The 18020-nt window shown below is 47.3% G+C and overlaps 1 protein-coding gene across 2 annotated transcripts in view; it reads left to right on the top strand.

The window, feature by feature from the left end:
• The window catches only part of IL17RE (interleukin 17 receptor E), an 81220-nt gene that overhangs the window by 32072 nt on the left and 31128 nt on the right, over positions 1-18020 (top strand). For both annotated transcript variants that reach the window (XM_088473240.1, XM_088473241.1), the window contains exons 2-3: positions 7273-7288; positions 11719-11871. In XM_088473240.1, the coding sequence (XP_088329366.1) occupies positions 7273-7288; positions 11719-11871 (169 nt within the window). The remainder of the gene's footprint in view (positions 1-7272; positions 7289-11718; positions 11872-18020) is intronic.

The raw sequence follows: 18020 nt of genomic DNA, 5'->3' as shown, positions 1-18020 counted from the left end.
CTGCAGCTCCTCCTGCTACTAGAAGACCTTTAACAGGTCCCTCCTTTCGATCCTTTCGTGCCTCTGGAAGATTTAGAGGGCGTTCCAGAGGAGGCCCAGCCTTCTCAAGAGGTTCCAGAGGCCGAGGTAGAGCTTCAGCATCAGCCGCCTCTAACACTCAGCAGGACAAGGCAGCTGCCAAGCCTGCCGCATGACGCCCTACCTTCTCATTTGGGGGATCCCAGGGTCGGGGTGCGCCTTTTACGCTTTAAGGACATTTGGATCCAGTCTTGCCAGGACGCCTGGGTCAGGGACATCATTATTCACGGTCTGAATTTGGACTTCAGGGTCCAACTTCCTTCTCGTTTTTTCAAAACCGGTTTACCTCTGGTTGCAGAAAAACGAGGAGAAATTCAGGAGACAATACAAAAACTGTTATTGTCTCAGGTAATAGTGAATGTTCTGACCCACCAGAGAGGTCAAGGGTTTTATTCCAGCCTGTTTGTGGTTCCCAAGCCGGACGGCTCCATGAGACCCATACTCAACCTCAAGGATTTAAACACTCATCTTCGAGTTTTCAAATTCAAGATGGAATCTCTCCAATCCGTTATAGCGGGTCTCGACAGGAACGAGTTTCTGGTGTCCTTAGACATAAAGGACGCTTATCTCCACATCCCAATCTGGCCCCCCCATCAGGCCTTTCTTCGTTTTGCGGTCCTAGAGTCGCATTTTCAATTCCAGGCCATACCTTTCGGACTTTCATCGGCCCCAAGAGTATTCACAAAAGTTATGGCGGCAATGATGGCCCTACTGCATGGTCAGGGGGTCGTCAGTGTTCCATACTTAGACGATCTATTGATAAAGGCCTCTTCGGAAGCTCGGCTGTTAAGGACATTCGCTTAACTCAGAGCATCCTCCTGCAACACTGTTCAATACTAAATTTCAAAAAGTCCTCCCTGATCCCTACACAGCGTTTACTATTCCTGGGAATGATACTGGACACAGTGCAGCAAAGAGTTTTCCTGCCTCAAGACAAAGCTGCCACCATTCAGCATATGGTGCGCCTGGTCTTAAAACATCGCCGAGTGTCTGTACATCTCTGTATCCGCCTTCTTGGGAAGATTGTAGTGGCTTTCGAGGCGATTCAGTATGCACGATTTCACGCCCGTCCTTTTCAACTGGATCTCCTCTCCCAGTGGTCAGGATCCCACCTCTTTCTCCATCAGAGAGTTCTCCTGACTCCTAAGACTCGAACATCTCTCATTTGGTGGCTGAACCTTTCCCACCTGCTGGCGGGGAAAAGATTTGCAGTGTGGGATTGGACCCTCCTCACCACGGACGCAAGCCTGAGGGGCTGGGGAGCAGTGACTCTGGGAAAGCATTTTCAGGGGCACTAGACGCAGCAGGAAGCCAGATTGTTCATAAATATCCTAGAGTTGAGAGCGGTATTTTATGCTCTCCAGCTGGCGCATCCGCTGCTGGAGGGGCAGGCAATCAGAGTCCAGTCGGACAACGCCACTGCAGTGGCGTATATAAACTGGCAGGGCTGCACAAAAAGCAGAGCCGCCATGAGGGAGGTAACAAGGATTCTACTTTGGGCAGAGGAATTTGCAGTAGCGATTTCTGCGATCTTCATCCCAGGAGTAGAAAACTGGGAGGCCGACTATCTCAGTCGGCAGGATGTTCATCCAGGGGAATGGTCACTCAATCCTCAGGTGTTCCAGCAACTAATGCTGAGGTGGGGTTGTCCTCAAGCCGACCTTATGGCGTCAAGGTTAAACCACCAACTACCAGTTTACTACTCCAGAACAAGGGACCCACGAGCAGCTGCAGTGGACGCACTGACGGCTCCATGGAAGTTTCATTACGTCTACCTATTATCTCAGTTTCTGCTCATTCCGCGCCTGCTTCAAAGAATCAAGCGAGAAGGGATCAAGGTGCTTCTGATAGCACCAGATTGGCCCAGACGAGCGTGGTATTCCCAGATTCAGAATCTGTTAATAGACGAGCCGTGGCCACTGCCACTTCAGGACGACCTCCTTCTTCAGGGCCCATTTGTATATCGCAACTTAAGGCAGCTTCGTTTGACGGCCTGGCTACTGAAAGGGCCGTCCTCAGAAAAAAGGGTATTCCGTCTAGTGTGATTCCCACAATGATTCAGGCTAGGAAGGAAGTCACTTCTCAACATTACTACCGCATATGGAAGACATATGTGGCTTGGTGTGAGAGACGTCATTCTCCTCCGTCAGTCTTTAAGGTCTCACGTCTCCTTCTTTTTCTTCAGGCTGATCTCACAGCAGGCCTTCGTCCTGGTTCATTAAAGGTACAGGTTTCCGCGTTGTCCATTTTCTTTCAGAGAAAATTGGCTTTGCTCCCGGATATACAGACCTTTCTCCAAGGAGTTGTGAGAATTCAACCTCCTTTTGTGCCTCCCACGGCACCATGGGATTTGGATTTGTTGTTGGCCTTCCTCCAGTCTGATACTTTTGAGCCATTACAGAGAGTGGAGATAAAGTACTTAACCTGGAAGGTGGTTCTGCTTTTGGCACTCGCTTCGGCAAGGCGTGTGTCAGAACTCAGTGCTTTATCCTGCCGCCCTCCTTATCTTATTTTCCATGAAGATAGGGCGGAGTTGCGTACTCAAAGGGCTTTTCTTTCCAAAGTGGTGACAGCTTTTCATATAAACCAGCCTATCGTGGTTCCGGTGTTTAAGGATGACTCTTCCAATTCAAGATCTTTGGATGTAGTCAGAGCACTCCGGATTTACGTTGACAGGACTGCCTCCCTCCGTAAATCAGATGCTTTGTTTATTCGGTTTGATGTGGCCCGTCCAGGTTGGCCGGCCTCCAAACAGACCATTTCTAGATGGATTCGCTTCACTATCAGACAAGCATACGTGGTGGCTTCCAAACAACCACCGGGTCCTATTACGGCGCATTCTACGCGCTCGGTAGGTCCTTCATGGGCGGCTGCTCGCGGGGTTTCCTTAAACCAGCTTTGTAGAGCAGCCACTTGGTCAGACACGCATACCTTCCTACAATTCTATCGTTTTGATACTTTTGCGGCCTCCGCTTCGGAGTTTGGCTGTGCGGCGTTGCAGGGCTCTCAGCGCTCTCCCACCCGGGATGTAAGCTCTGGGACGTCCTCATTGTACTGAGGCTCCAGTGTCCCCTGGTGGATGAAGGAGAAAATAGGATTTTGGTACTTACCAATAAATCCCTTTCTCCGATTCCACAGGGGACACTGGACACCCTCCCTACGCTGTTCTACCTGCATTGTTACTGTTTTACAGGTTCAGACGCTGGTTTGCGTTTAATGTTGTCTGACTGACCTGTTTTTGTTTTTCATGTATATGTTGTTTTCTTATGTATGTGTGATTAATGTAGCTTTTCTGTCTCCTTCTCCTTACTTTCCAGCTCCCCTCGGGCACAGTTGTTTTTAGACTGACCTGGGGGGGGGGTATAGAGGGGGAGGAGCTAACTACCAGTAGTTTTTTATTTAAAGGTGCCAGCTCCTGGTTAACACACTCCTATACCCCATTGTACTGAGGCTCCAGTGTCCCCTGTGGAATCGGAGAAAAGGATTTATCGGTAAGTACCAAAATCCTATTTTCTTTGGACTGGCCCACTCATCTGTCCTGGAAAGATTTTAATGATGATTTATCGACAGGACATAAGCCTTGTCATTGTGCCTAGTAAACAAAATAACACTTGAATTTATGTAAATGTTTACAAAATTCCCCCTGTGCTAGGTATATACATATCCCTCCTCCCCCAGCGCAATCATCCGCTTCTCTGCAAGGGGCGATGTATCTTGGGGGTATGACCAATCTGATTCTAGCTATTATCTTCTAGAAGGTGCTAGATAAATGTTAAGTAGAATCTGATTGGTTGCTGCGGGCAATATCTCAACTTCTAAAAACCCTCACTTTAGTAAATATACCCCTTGAAGAGAGATAAAGTAGAGAAGCTTCCCATAGCAAGCAATCCGCTTCTAACTCATTCATCAAGCACAGTCAAGCTGACTGGTTACTATGGGCAATTTCTGTATTTTATCTCCCTCCAAATCTTGATACATCACCCCCAAGCCGTCGACTATAATATCTCTCATAGTGGTTTTAGTAAGAAAGCACAGGTGAACAAAACATGGGAAATATTTAATATTTCAGTATATTATTGTCCTTCAGACTTTTATAATGTGATTATTTACGCAAGTGCAAACCGCTGTCATTCGCCAGGACGCCCATTAAGTTATGCTAACATATTGATTCCATTGTCTTATTGCAAATTGCCTAACGCCTGGGGGAGCCAGAAGTTTATTTTGCGCATAAGCTGAATGTCATTTACAGAGCCAACAAAAAGTAGTTGATGTAGGATGTGAAAGTTGTTTCCAAAACAAACACGAAGTTCCTGACTATTGTGCCTGAACCATCTGCCAATTGGGTCACCAGCAGGGACATTGTGTCTCACTGAAGCTTATTTATCAATAGTCCCCTTTTCCTGGCAATATGATTCATTGTACATAGTCACTCCTCTCCGCAGAGTGGTGGCTTTGGAGCATACCCCCAGGCCAGGGAGGGGTGAGAGGTCCGTACGCCGTGAAGCCACTCTCCTCTGTGTTGGGAGGTATCCATGTCTCATAGACACACTGGAGTCAGCTATTTTGTGTATTGAACGATTCAACGTGAATCGATACCAAGCCAGCAGTGCATAGTTGGCAACAGCGCCGTGCCAGGGGACGCCAGCTCCCTGGGCCATCCCCAGCTCCCCCAACCCCGACACACTGATGTCATGACGTTACAGGAGAGGAGGCTGGCGTCAGGGAGCTGGGCCTGGGTCTCTCCAGGCAGAGTGGCTTTTCACAAGGCAATGTGCGAGCTGGAGCCAGGTCCCCTTGGAGCAATCAGGGTGCTGCCCCTTTGTTCTTCTGCCCAGGGCGGCAGCAGCGGTTGCCCCGCACTTGTTACAGCCGTGATTGCCAACTATTCCTAATATCCACTGACAGCGACGGATTTAATGATTTTGTTCTTGGAAATTTGTGTACCTGCAAATGGGCCATTTTTATTTTCAAAATTTAACAGTGTTTTAATACCATTCCTTTAATTATATAAAGCTTCTGATGGTAGTATTTCTAAAAATAATAATTTTACAATTATACCATGTTTAGTGAGCATGTTATTAGGGTAGTTGTACTGCACCAAGAGCAACTTCAAGTTTGTCTGACGTGCCTTTTACAATAATCTAAGGACAATCTATCAGACAGAAGCTCCTAATACAGAGGTGGAGCTACAGCAGGTGCAAAGAGTGCGACCACTATTGGGCACAGAGATGAAGGAGGCCAAGGTCTTTCCACAGTGTATTTAAGCCAAAATCTATTCCCTTGCTGGAAAATTACTATTATTAATAAATTTACTGTCACATGCGCAGGGGGGATGATTCTTAGTACCTCAAATCCCGCCTTAAGCTCACACCTGGTGGACCAAATACCCACAAAGCCACAGAAAGGCGGCGGGCCTGATATCATTAGCCCTTCCCCATAAACCCACGAAACGCGGCATTGCACCACAAGGGAGCGGGGCCACAGACATCATTAGCCCTTCCCCATAGACCCACGAATCGCGGCATTGCACCACAAGGGGTGGGGCCACAGAAAGGGGACAAGCCCAATATCATTAGCCCTTCCCCATAGACCCACAAATCGCAGCATTGCACCACAAGGGGCGGGGCATGTGTTGCGCCCACTACCACCTCCGTCAGTAACCTACTGCAGCTTCGGCATGAAGTGTGTGTAGATATGTATTAGTGTGTATGTACAGTATGTGTTATATATAATAAATACTGTATGTGCATGTGTTCTATATCATACGTGTGTGTTTTTTTATATAATATATGTATTAGCAGAGATGGTAGTGACAGCAGGTAATAAACTTTCACAATGGTACACATTCAGAATTTGCTGGGAGCAGTAGTTCTCCCGATGAATTAATACACCAGAGTATAATGTAACTGGCCAGTACGCGAGTGATGGTGATTAGGTGTATAACGCAGTAGTTGGTGCTAGTAGCATGTTAGCCCACACGTGGTACAGCTCAACCAGCTGCTAGATTTATTATATATCAGGGAAACAACAGGTAGCATGTGACACAGGGAATTACACAGGTGTAACAGCGGTAGATGTAATGTATGTGGCAGTCTGGAGCTCAGGGTATTGCTGGCCATTGGTGGTGAGAGTCTCATGGTCTGACCTGACCTCATGGATACTGGGGAGAAAAGACGCATATGCGCAGTAGCACATGTCAGAGGTCCTAGTCTCTCCTACTTTGTTAGTGCTGGAGGGATGCAGCAGGGCAGGGGCAGGCACCGAGTGAGCATGTTGCTGGCGGGATATATTTATATATATAAACCCCCCTCTACAAATCCTACGTTTGCCCCTGAAATTATTATTATTAACATTTCAAGAGAAATTCTAGTCTCTTAATCTAAATGCTTTTGCTGGCATACAGTCCCTACGCCCAACTGGCAGCCATCCTTATCCAATCAATAGCCAATATTGTTATACAAACCCAACCATCGATCTGTCCTGTTAGTGCTATACCAGTTCTGTTGTAGGGACAACAAATCTGTTACCATGGAAATATTATCAAGATAATTATACAGGTCTGTGCCAGAGTACTTCAGCTGTAAAGATGATTTAATTACTTTTCTTACTGTAATTATGTTTTACTCAGCACACCCTGTGTCTCCCATGTGACAGTACATTGTTTTTACTAAATATGTTTACTAGCCGTAAACAGATTTTTAAAATAATTAATGTATTATTTATTTATATAAGTATATATATATATATATATATATATATATATATGTATATATATTCATAACTTTATGTATGTGTGTGTAAATAAAAAAAAATATATATATATATATGAGTGCCGCCTGATCCCTTTGATACAGGGGGTCATTGTTTGTGTACATTTTCTATGGATGGCACCTCGGCATTCCTCCAGATAGTACGAGTGCCCCTCCACAAGACTTGCTATATAATATATATATTTATATATATATATAATATATATATATATATATTCAGTATATATATATATATATAATATATATATATATATATATATATATATATTCAGTATATATATATATATATATATATATATATACGGTACTATATATATATATATATATATATATATATATTATATATATGTGTGTGTATATATAATTATATTGCTGTCCTGTTTGCCTAATAAATTATCTAACTTGTCTTCATTTCCCTTTGCAGGATTACAGACTATATGGTATGTATTTTTTCATTTACATTTGTATAATTGTAGCTCTACCAGTGATAGAACTGTATATAACCTGTACTGTATGGAGTGGGTAACACGGACAGGAGAGATCAGTGGGGGTAAATTTACTAAAGTGAGAGTTTTTAGAAGTGAGTTTTAGAAGAGATGTTGCCCATAGCAACCAATCAGATGATGATGCATAGGCCCCCTAGAGAGCAGTTTTGTGGTTTATCCCAACTTTTTACTCCTGAACAGACATAGTTGAAAATGACAACAGACAGATACGTAACATCAGATAGAGAACAGTATGGGACTCATGCTGAATTGGGTTGAATTTGGGTCTAACTCCCATGCGCAAAAGTCACTATTCAGATTTGGGAGAAAAAAAAAAAAGGCGCGAATTAGCACCTATCCTAGACAGGATTCAGTATAATTGACGGCCGGCGGTTCAAATCCCGACAGCGGCATCCCGGCACCAATGAAAATCCTGATCGTCCCAAGGTAAGTATTTCCTACCCAATTCTACCCCCTAACCCTCCCTTAGGGGTGCCTAACCCTAACGGATTCCGTCTGTCGGCTTCCCGACTGCTTCCCCCTAGACAAACCATGCTGCAATCCAAGGGGTGCCAATATTTTTTCTTCTGTTTTTAGCATGTAGTGTAAATACTGGCTGTTTTGCATGTAACCCACCAAAACTAGACAGATTTTTTTTTTACCCTGCAAATTAGATGTTAGAGTTGAGCTATGGAACCCCCATCCTGACTCTCTGCACTTTTCTGCCCCACCTGCAGCGCAACTTGGTTTTGCCAAGGTGCAAATTTGCTCAGTTTCTTTTTTTGCTTTGCTTCCAACCCAGAAGAAACCCAGAAATGAGTCCTGGTCAGCAAGCTCAGTACATGCGCCTCCTCTGCTCCTGCAGACAGCAAGATATATATGTGCCTGCAGCTTCACTGTTTTGAAACCTGAGGGACGTGCACGGACCCACTTCAAAAGGAGATGGACCCAATTTCTCTTCATCCCTTTGGATCCAAAATTCCCCTTAGGGAGAAAAAGGAATTTTAAGGTCCCCCTTTGCTGACGTTTGAGTGGACCCCTTGACATCCGCAAATGCAGGAGCCTAAAGGTCAACCTCTTCAGCCTGGTTCTGGCTCATACCTTTCTCCCCCGACGTTGGCTTTCATGGACCAGGGGGCCGATTCAGACTCGCTCGATATGGGCGATTGTTGCCCGTCTGCATATGTGGCAAAATACGCATGTGCAAACCAGTCTGTGCGATGGGGAAGTGCTCCCTTGAAGTCCGTAGATGGGCCGCTCCTTTGAGTGGCAGATAGTGCCGTTTGTGGGTGGTAACAGGAGAAGGTCCGGGAAAACGGGGGACGTGGATGTGCGAATGCAGGCGTGTCTAAGCGTCAAAACGGCGTTCTTTGGGCATGCATAATTAGCATGTCAGCGTCATTGTACACGTCACCTGGTTGTATTTCAGCCTGCAGTGATCGCAGTGCTTGTGTAGGGTCTACCTTAAGGTCTGCGAGCAGCTCCGATGGCTCTCGATGTTACTGAATAATCATACACTTCCTGGAGATGACGTGCGCTATGAAAGAAAAGTGGGCGTCATCACACCGGCGAGCGTTCACTCTGCCGTCGCTCTCTAACACATAGAGGGCGTACTTTAGCCTGGCTGTGCGATCGCGGCATTTGCATATCCGCCCCCTGACGGCTGCGAGAGAGCGCAGCTTAGCGTCCGGATCTGAATCGGCCCCCGGGTTTTTCAGTTCTCCCACCATGGAGAGATGCTCCATCACCACGGGGAAGGGATGGTCCATAAGGGCCTCACACAAAACCCCTACTAAAACTCAGCGCACACACAAAAAAGTGAAACAGTGGGTGCAAAAGCAAAAATAAATAGGCTCCGTCCTTTTGGCCAAAGAATGTAAAAATGATCCTTGTCCCATTAGGTAAATGAAAATGTTGCAACCTGAAAAACAAAACTTGCATAGTGCACAGGTGGGACGCCTTCACCAGTGACTTTCCATAATCCATAAACATCGTAGCCGCCTATGGGAACCGCAAAAATACCTAGTTTGCCAAATTCCAAAAAGCTTAGCTTATCAGTGCTTGTACCTGATAGATACCTGCACACGAGCAGTAGGCAAGCCCGGACCGAACCTGGCAGCAAAGTGATTATGCAATGTAAAAGGTCTTATTTTGTGCGGGCAGGTTCAGCATATTGCAGCTCAGTTACGAAGATAAGAAAGAAGTTTCTGAGCATTAATTAGGAGTGGAGTGCTGTAGTTACCAGGCAATGTGGATTATGGGATGTGTTGCTGGGTGAGGATTCTAAGGAAGATTCTACTTACTGTGGGGTTTATTAGGATTTTGAGAATGAATGTCCAAGAGACTGGGGCGAGTACTGTAGAGAAATTTAATCTGCAAATTACATTGTCCATGTTAGTGAGATTAGGGTGCAGCGATTTACTAATTACCTGGGCCCTAGCATAAGGGTGGGCAATAAGCGGTTGTAAAACTACATATCCCAGCATGCCCTGCCACAGTTTTTCTATTTGGCCATGATAAAAAAAAATGTTGCAATGCATGCTGGGATTTGTAGTTCAACAACAGCTGGAGGGCCCTAGCATATTAAAATGCTGGCCAACTGCTGAGAGCGAGAAATGTCCCATTTTGCAGTGCACGCTGTCGCATCCCAGCTACGTGCATAATTTTTTTTTTCCTGGAGGAGGCGTAGCCTTCAAAACAAGACATGGAAACCAGACAGATACTGGGGCCTGTTCATCATCGACGGCCGTATGGTCTCCGATGATGAAGTATTGAACCCGCTGCAAGGGTTACTTGCTCCGAAAAGCAGCTGTCCCCTCGGTTAGTATCGCAGCTACATCTGTTACTTACCCGCTCCCCGTCGTCCCTGCTACGCATGCGAGACCTCGGGTAACGCATGCGCACAGCCACTGGGGAAGTAGTGAGGAGGCGGCGGAGAGATCCACTCGGATTCCTCCGCATCCCCGGAACTCCTTCCCGTAGGAAGGAGCGGGGATCCGAGAACAAGCACCGTCTGAAGATGGCACTTGCTCTCGGCAGCAAACTCCGAAGACGTTCAGCTTTTGGAGTTCGCTGAATATCAAGGGGGTCCTATCGGAGCCCTGATGATGAATGGCCCGGTACCTTAAATATGCAGAAACTAGCGTCTCTGCATGGTTAACCGGGCCATTTATGGTTTTATGAATAGGCCCCACTGTCATCAGTTGATTTACTGTTGCAGGAGATGCTGCACGTGCACTAATTACAGACTGTAGGAGGAGATTTAATTAGCCGTGAGCAGGGACATCAAACGTCACATCTATCATAAAGCAAAATGAAGCCGTTGCCTTTATACTCAGCAAGATATTGGGTACAGCAAATTGTGGGAGTGAGATTCCAAGGAGGACGACGTCCGTAACTGTATGAAAAACTCTCACTAAGCTCTGAGCAGATGGAACAGTGGGTCTGATTCAGAGACACTCGCTAGGTTGCGTTTGCACTTAGCTGTCAGCAGCCAAAGTATGTAAATCCTGCAATCGCTAACAAGACATTAGCACGCCCACTATGTCTTGCCGTGCGATCGCGGTATGTATTTAGACGCCCACCAGCCTATCACAAGATGCCCACTTTCCCTTAGTAACACATGTCATCTCCAGGATGTGTATTAAACAATCGGTAACATCGAGTAACATCGGACCCATACGCAGCACTTGTGGCAGACCATACCCTACCGCAAGCACTGCGAGCGCTGCTGCGTGTATGCTGATGCTGCGTCTTAATTATGCACGCCCCTGAAACGGCGTTAAGATGCACAGACACGCCTGCGTTCACATTACCACACCTCAGTTTCCATCGACCACCCCGTCACCACCCACAAACGGCCCGTTCTGTCACTCATTCTAGCGGGGCGTCTGTGTACAGGGTGCGAGCGCTTTGCGATCACATGGACTGGTTCGCGCACTGCGTCTTATACACATGCACAGATTGCAAACATCGGCAGGCTACGTGCGAATGCAGCTTATCGAACGGGTCTGAATCAGGTCCAGTGTGTCTATATCCATTGTTCCAGATGCAAATATAGGACCGACCCCTGAAGGTCAATAATTACAACAAAAACTGCAAAGTGACATTTATTTTTTAAAGTTTTGAACTATTTTATATCTTCAAAGAAATCTGCAGTAGTTTCATGACATAGAACAATATCATGTATTTGGTAGGAGTGCAGGAAATTGGTAACATGAGGTTAGTCTCCAGCAATGTATCCAGAACTTACGCTGGTCACAGTACTGGAGGTGACAGAGACATTGATCCCAGATGGCACTATGCCCTGTTAGTGTGGTCAGGTGGACAATAATTGTAGATCGTTCGTTCATTTGATAATTATGAGTTTTCTTCTCCTTCCTCAGAAAATGTTCGCTTTCACGTAAACAAACCAAGAAGTTTAACCGCACCCTGGAACCTGCCCATCGAGTCTCTAGAAGTATCCACCGTCCTGCTGTGCCCGCTGCTCCTGGCATGTAAGCCATGCATACGGATTGAAATTTTAATAAATGCTACAGGTAAGAATTTTTATTTTTTTTTGCTGGAAGGATCTGCTCTGACTTGTAGGCCCGGCTCAGCTGATGTGTCAGGGTTTGCATCACCCTGTAATAGTGCTGAGCATTGCATGGTGATCGCAGTATATTGTATGACTGAGTAATATGTCATGGAATGACGTAGAGATCAGGCAGTACACACTCTGGTGCCCCCTAGTGTTTGTATACACTACACACAATAACTACACCTTCAGGTGCCTCCATCATTGGAAATTGCCTCCTTAAAGTACAGGTAACGCCTACACACAGCGTAAGCAGCCATATTGTGGACTTAGGGCCTGATTCAGCTTCAGACGGAGTTGTAAAGCTGCTCGCAAGCAGATTTGCAATTCCGCCTGTGCAGATATGGTAATGCAGCAGGAGGCATCACGCCTCCTGCTGCGTTGACCAACGCAGTATCGGATAATCTGCGGAACATCGGCCGGCTAAGGTTACCCATGGGGTCATGCAAGCCGGCTGCCGCAGATGAGAGGAAGAAGCCAGAAAATCTCCGTCAGCCGACGGAGAACCTGGCCTCTTCCCTCCCCCCTAAGGACAGTGAAACGACTCCATTTTTTGGAAACGAAGGCCATCACCGCCCCCTCCCCGCCCACAAACGGCCGCAGACTGTCAATCAATGACAGTCTGCTGCAGGGGCTGGCTGGAAACTTTTAGCCTGGGGGGCAAATGCATGCAGGTGGCCCTGGCAGAGGAGTAGCGTGTAGCCAGGGTGCCCGGAGCACGTGTGTGCTACGGAACCCCGCCCCTCAAGTGTTCCAGGGAGGAGGCAGGTCCATATGGAATTAATGTAAAGTGAAAATAAAGATTAGGGGCAGCCCCCTGTAGTGGTGCCCATATGCAGTGCCCCCTGGGCCCCAGGAGAGGACCCCCTTATGCAGGCCTCCAGTGGTGCCCCCAGTAGTGATCCCCCCTATGCAGTGCCCCTTATACAGTGCCCCTAGTAGTGGTCCCCCCTGTGCAGTGCCCCTTGTGCCCCCAGTAGTAAGCCCTTTACATAGTGCCCCCAGTAGTGGTACCCCCTGTGCAGTGCCCCTTGTGCCCCCAGTAGTAAGCCCCTTATATAGTGCCCCCAGTAGTGGTACCCCATATGCAGTGCCCCCAGTAGTAGTCCCCCCCCTTGTAGTGCCCCCAGTAGTGGTCTCTCCCTTGTAGTGCCCCCAATAGTGCTCTCCCCTTGTAATGCCCCCAGTAGTACTTTCCCCCTTGTAGTGCCCCCAGTAGTAGTCCCCCCCTTGTAGTGCCCCCAGTAGTGCTCTCCCCCTTGTAGTACCCCCCAGTAGTTCTCTGCCCCTTGTAGTGCCCCCAGTAGTGCTCTCCCCCTTGTAGTGCCCTCAGTAGTGCTCTCCCCCTTGTAGTGCCCCCAGTAGTAGTCCCCCCCTTGTAGTGCCTCCAGTAATAGTCCCCCCCTTGTAGTGCCCCCAGTAGTGCTCTCCCCCTTGTAGTGCCCCCAGTAGTAGTCCCCCCCCCTTGTTGTGCCCCCAGTAGTGGTTTCCCCCTTCTAGTGCCCCGAGTAGTGCTCTCCCCCTTGTAGTGCCCCCAGTTAGTGCTCTCCCCCTTGTAGTGCCCCCAGTAGTAGTCCCCCCCCTTGTAGTGCCCCCAGTAGTAGTCCCCAACCCCCTTGTAGTGCCCCCAGTAGTGGTCTCCCTCTTGTAGTTCCCCACCTTGTAGTGCCCCCAGTAGTGGTCTCCCCCCAGTAGACACACGTAAAAAAAATAATAAAAATAAACACTTACCTGAATCCCCGCTCCCGCCACCGCTCCTCCGTTCGTCCTCCCGGGCCGGGCCGCTCTGCATTATGGGAGAGACGTCATGTCGTCTCTCCCATTACCCACTGCGGGAGCCGGAAGATGGGGCGGCTCCTGCAGTGGGCGCAGCAGCAGTCAGTGATAGTCTGACAGACTCTCATTTGCTGCCACTCAAAACCAACACACAGCTGCCGGCGCTGGCGGCTGTGTGTTTGTCAGTCACTGTGTAGCGCTGACCGAACTCTGTCCGGTCAGCGCTACACGCGCGGTGCAGTCTGCCACAGAAACACAGACTGCCCGCGGCCCGCATGGCGCTGCAGCCCGGGGGGCACATGGCACCCTGCCCCCCGGCCCAGCCCGCCACTAGTCTGCTGCCAGTCTATGTGCGGGATAGCAGACCCGTTCTGCATTTGCGCAGAGCGGGTCAGGTGCCTATGCAGATTCCTGATCATCGGGAATCTGCGTTCAGCAGTGCACTAGCGTTTGTCTGGGACACCCCGTTTTTCTGGGACGCTGGCTGTCGTCGACCTTTCCCCACCCCTAAACAGCTGCAGCATGTCAGTGTTGCTGCGGCTTAGGGAGCACTTGCGACTGTCATCGCAGACACTGACCGGCACATGCGCAGTACAGATCCTCACTCCTGGGGCGGAGACTGTGCCTGCACTCTGGGAGAGGAGCAGAGTGCTGCCGGAGAATGTCACACTGCAGAACCCTGCTCCTGTTGCTCCTGCCACTGAGGAGGAGCCGACATTTTGGTGTCCGGTGCGGCCCACACCCCCATAGTGACACCACTGCTTATGTGACCAGCTTCAGCTCCCGCAGCCTGACCAAAGGAGCGACCAGGTCCCTAGCCCGCACTGAAGCAGAGCGACAAAACGACATTTGCGCTGCAGGCCTGTATTTTACAGCTTGCCCTCAATAAGCGGACTGTTCTGCCTCGGTTGTGTCTGCACTGCATGGGGAAATAACCTGACTCAGGACTTTGCCAATTTAAACACACTTAGTTATGAAATATTTGCCTCTTTGTTATTTTTATGACGAAGAGTTATTGCGAGTTCCTCCTTGGCAGCCTGAGCTCAATGTTACATATGTCATGCCATCTATGCGTGTAGCACGATCCACATTTAACTGTTTGGGGGTCACCTTTCCTCTGGGTGTATCTCGAAAAATTAAAATTTGCTCATGGTAATACAAAAGGACAAAAACAAATATGGATGTGACTGTGTTGGAACTTAAATTGTATTTTTAATGATTATTTTATTCTTACAGTGAATATTGCTATGCTTCCATGCAACATGATAATTATGTTTTTTTGCATGCAAAAAAATGACAATTACTATACAGTGGGTCCTTTTCCAAATAAAACACAGCAAACAGGTTCCAGCCAGGCGGCTCAAACTTGGCTGAACCTGTTTCCTTGTTTGTAATTAGCTCAATTTCTTCTTAAAAGTGTATCATACGTTGTCAGACTTTAGAACCAACCCAACACGGGAGACAGTCATAGCGTTAAATGCTGACATTCTGAGAATGTCGATATTAGGGTTAGGCTGCAGGACATTAGGGTTATCCTGCCGTACAGTACATTAGGGTTAGGTTGCAGGACATTAGGGTTAGGCTGCAGTACAGTACATTAGGGTTAGGGTGCAGGACATTAGGATTAGGTTGCAGTACAGTACATTAGGGTTAGGGTACAGGACATTAGGGTTAGGTTGCAGTACAGTACATTAGGGTTAGGCTGCAGGACATTAGGGTTGGGATACAGGACATTAGGGTTCGGCTGTAGGACAGGAGGGGCTAGGGTTAGTCACAGGGGGAGGTTAGGGTTCGGCTATGGGGTGGGGGGTTAGGCTACTGGGTTGTATGGGGGTAAAGGTTAGGCTACAGGATGGAGGTGTTAGGGTTAGTCAGAAGGGGGAGGTCAGGGTTAGGGATTAGGGTTAGGCTACAGGCTGGGTGGGAGGTTAGTCACAAGGGGAGGTTAGGGTTAGGCTATGGCTATGGTGTGGGGGACTAGGGTCATCCTCTGGGGTGGGGGGGAGGTTAAGCTTAGGCTATGGGGTGGGGGATTGCTGACCATAGGATACTCCGGAGTCCGATATACGAAGGATCTGTGACCGAACTGCGTAGTTGTACGCAGTTGCTTGGACTTGCGATGCCTCTCACTGAAATCTCAGGCGCCTGCGACATTTGCAGATTTTTGCAAATGAATTGCGAGCGCAGCTGAGATGGCCATAGCATACAACACTGAATCAGGCCTATTGGTTGGTCAAAGGGGGCTAATTTGCACCCTAACTGGACCAAACTCTGACTAAATGATGAGTAGATGAGTGCACATTTTAAATGAGGTCAATACATTTCATTAATTCCATGAATAGATTGGTTGAGCATTTATAATGGTATGTTTGCATTACACAGTACTTTATGTATTTGTACATTGGTCTTTCCCAGATAAATCAACAAGTCCTTTGTAGTAGTAGTTCTATAATTAGAAACTGATTGTCTTCATGGTCATAGAGAGTAGAGTTCACAGGCTTACAGTACATTTTGATGTAAGCCAGGGAAATGCTGCCATCTAGTGTTCAATGTTTATTATTAATTTTATGTTTTTATCACAATAACTAGTATGCCCGTGGTGAACACTTCGACAATTTGAACCCAGAGCAGTGGCGTAAGTTCATGCCAGATGTCCGGAGGCAAGCTATAATTTGGTGCCCCCCCCCCCCCCAAAAAAGGGAAAATATATATGGTGCATATCTATCTATCTATCTATCTATCTATCTATCTATCTATCTATCTATCTATCTATCTATCTATCTATCTATCTATCACATATGTACAAAAACACTTATATGAAATAGCCTTAAGTGGGGTGAATATATTGTGGGCAATGGAGGAGATGCCCCTTCAGTGCTGGCGCCCGGCGGCAGGCGCCTCCATTGTCTCCCATAGTTCTGCCCCTGACCCAGAGCATACGTCCAAAAAATACTTTGCTAGGTTATCGCTAGATCATATGTTAGTACGATGGAATTGGGTAATAAAAGATGTGTGTGAAACTTAACCGACTAAGCCACGCCCTTTTATGGTTTTTGGGGATTTTTCATTGTAACATTCGCCAATTTTATGTGTGATGATTTATTTTGGCAAAAGGACTCTGAAGCAAAATTGACCGTTTCCAGCGGGTATTGCAAGCTGAGCCCCTATAGATGCAAATGATAATGCACTGTTACTCCGCCTCACCGTCTCCCAGCCTCCCGACAATCAGCGGCTGCTCTCGTGGAAAGCAGGGAAGCATTGCTTTCGAGGCGCAAACCCAGTGTTGATTGGCTGGGAGTTGCGAGTCTGGAATCGACATGTTGGAGACTGTAGGTGAGGGAAGAGCGCCCCCTATGGCAGCCTCACGTGTTGTGCCCCCCGCGCGCCCTCACTCATTATGTAATAGCTATGTCACGCAGCCAAGCGGCCAATCAGGAGCCGAACTGGGCAGAACGTAAACAGTGTCCGCACATGGCTAGGGCGCCGGGTCCATGTGAGAGCACAGACCACCAGTAGTGCGTGAGAACAGCAGCCGGTGGCGGTCACCCCCATCACGCTTCCCCCGGGTCACTGTGCCAGCTCTGTGTTCTGGTGGTTTTCTTGACATTTTTAGGTTAGCTATACCAAAGGATTTATTATGGTTTTAGGCGATTTTTTTTAGTTTTATTCCAAATTCTGTAATTTATTGCTGATTGAAAACCGTCGCAAAAGAATCACATTAATATCTTAATTAGTCTTTGGGATATTTAAATTCAAAGAGCGTTCCGGACAAAGGGACTAAGCAAATTATATATATATATATATATATATATATATATAAGATTCACTCTGGTTATATATAATGAGACAGTTCTAATGTACTTACTGTAGTGTTTTGATTCAAGCTGCTGTAAAGGTGCGTATCCACTACACGAGAGTAACAACATTGTAATCGTGTAATTGTTCTCCATCCTGTGCAGTGGATAACATGCCTACCCTAAATGATATGTCGTTCAGTGCAGGCACCAAACATGACCAACCTGTCGTTATTGACAGATTGACCATCATGTTCAGGCGATGATTGAAACGAGCAGAGGGAGCGTGCATCACTGGTCGTTTTCGACATTTTAATTCACGCTTTGTGACCGATTAATGAGCGATTGAACGATAACAATTTCGCTATCGTTCAGTCGCTCAATTTAATCACCTAGTGGATACGCACCTTTTTAAGAATTTGTTATTAGATCATTTACAAAGTTACATTGCATATGATGTAGTCTGCAGCTTTGGAGTCAGCACATTTATGGCAGAATACTCTGCTTAGTCCTCCCTCTGTCATCATGTAAACAACCAAGT

The sequence above is a fragment of the Taudactylus pleione genome, unplaced genomic scaffold, assembly GCF_031769625.1.
Source record: "Taudactylus pleione unplaced genomic scaffold, aTauple2 ptg000133l, whole genome shotgun sequence".
NCBI lineage: Eukaryota > Metazoa > Chordata > Amphibia > Anura > Myobatrachidae > Taudactylus > Taudactylus pleione.
This window is presented reverse-complemented; position numbering and strand designations above follow the sequence as displayed.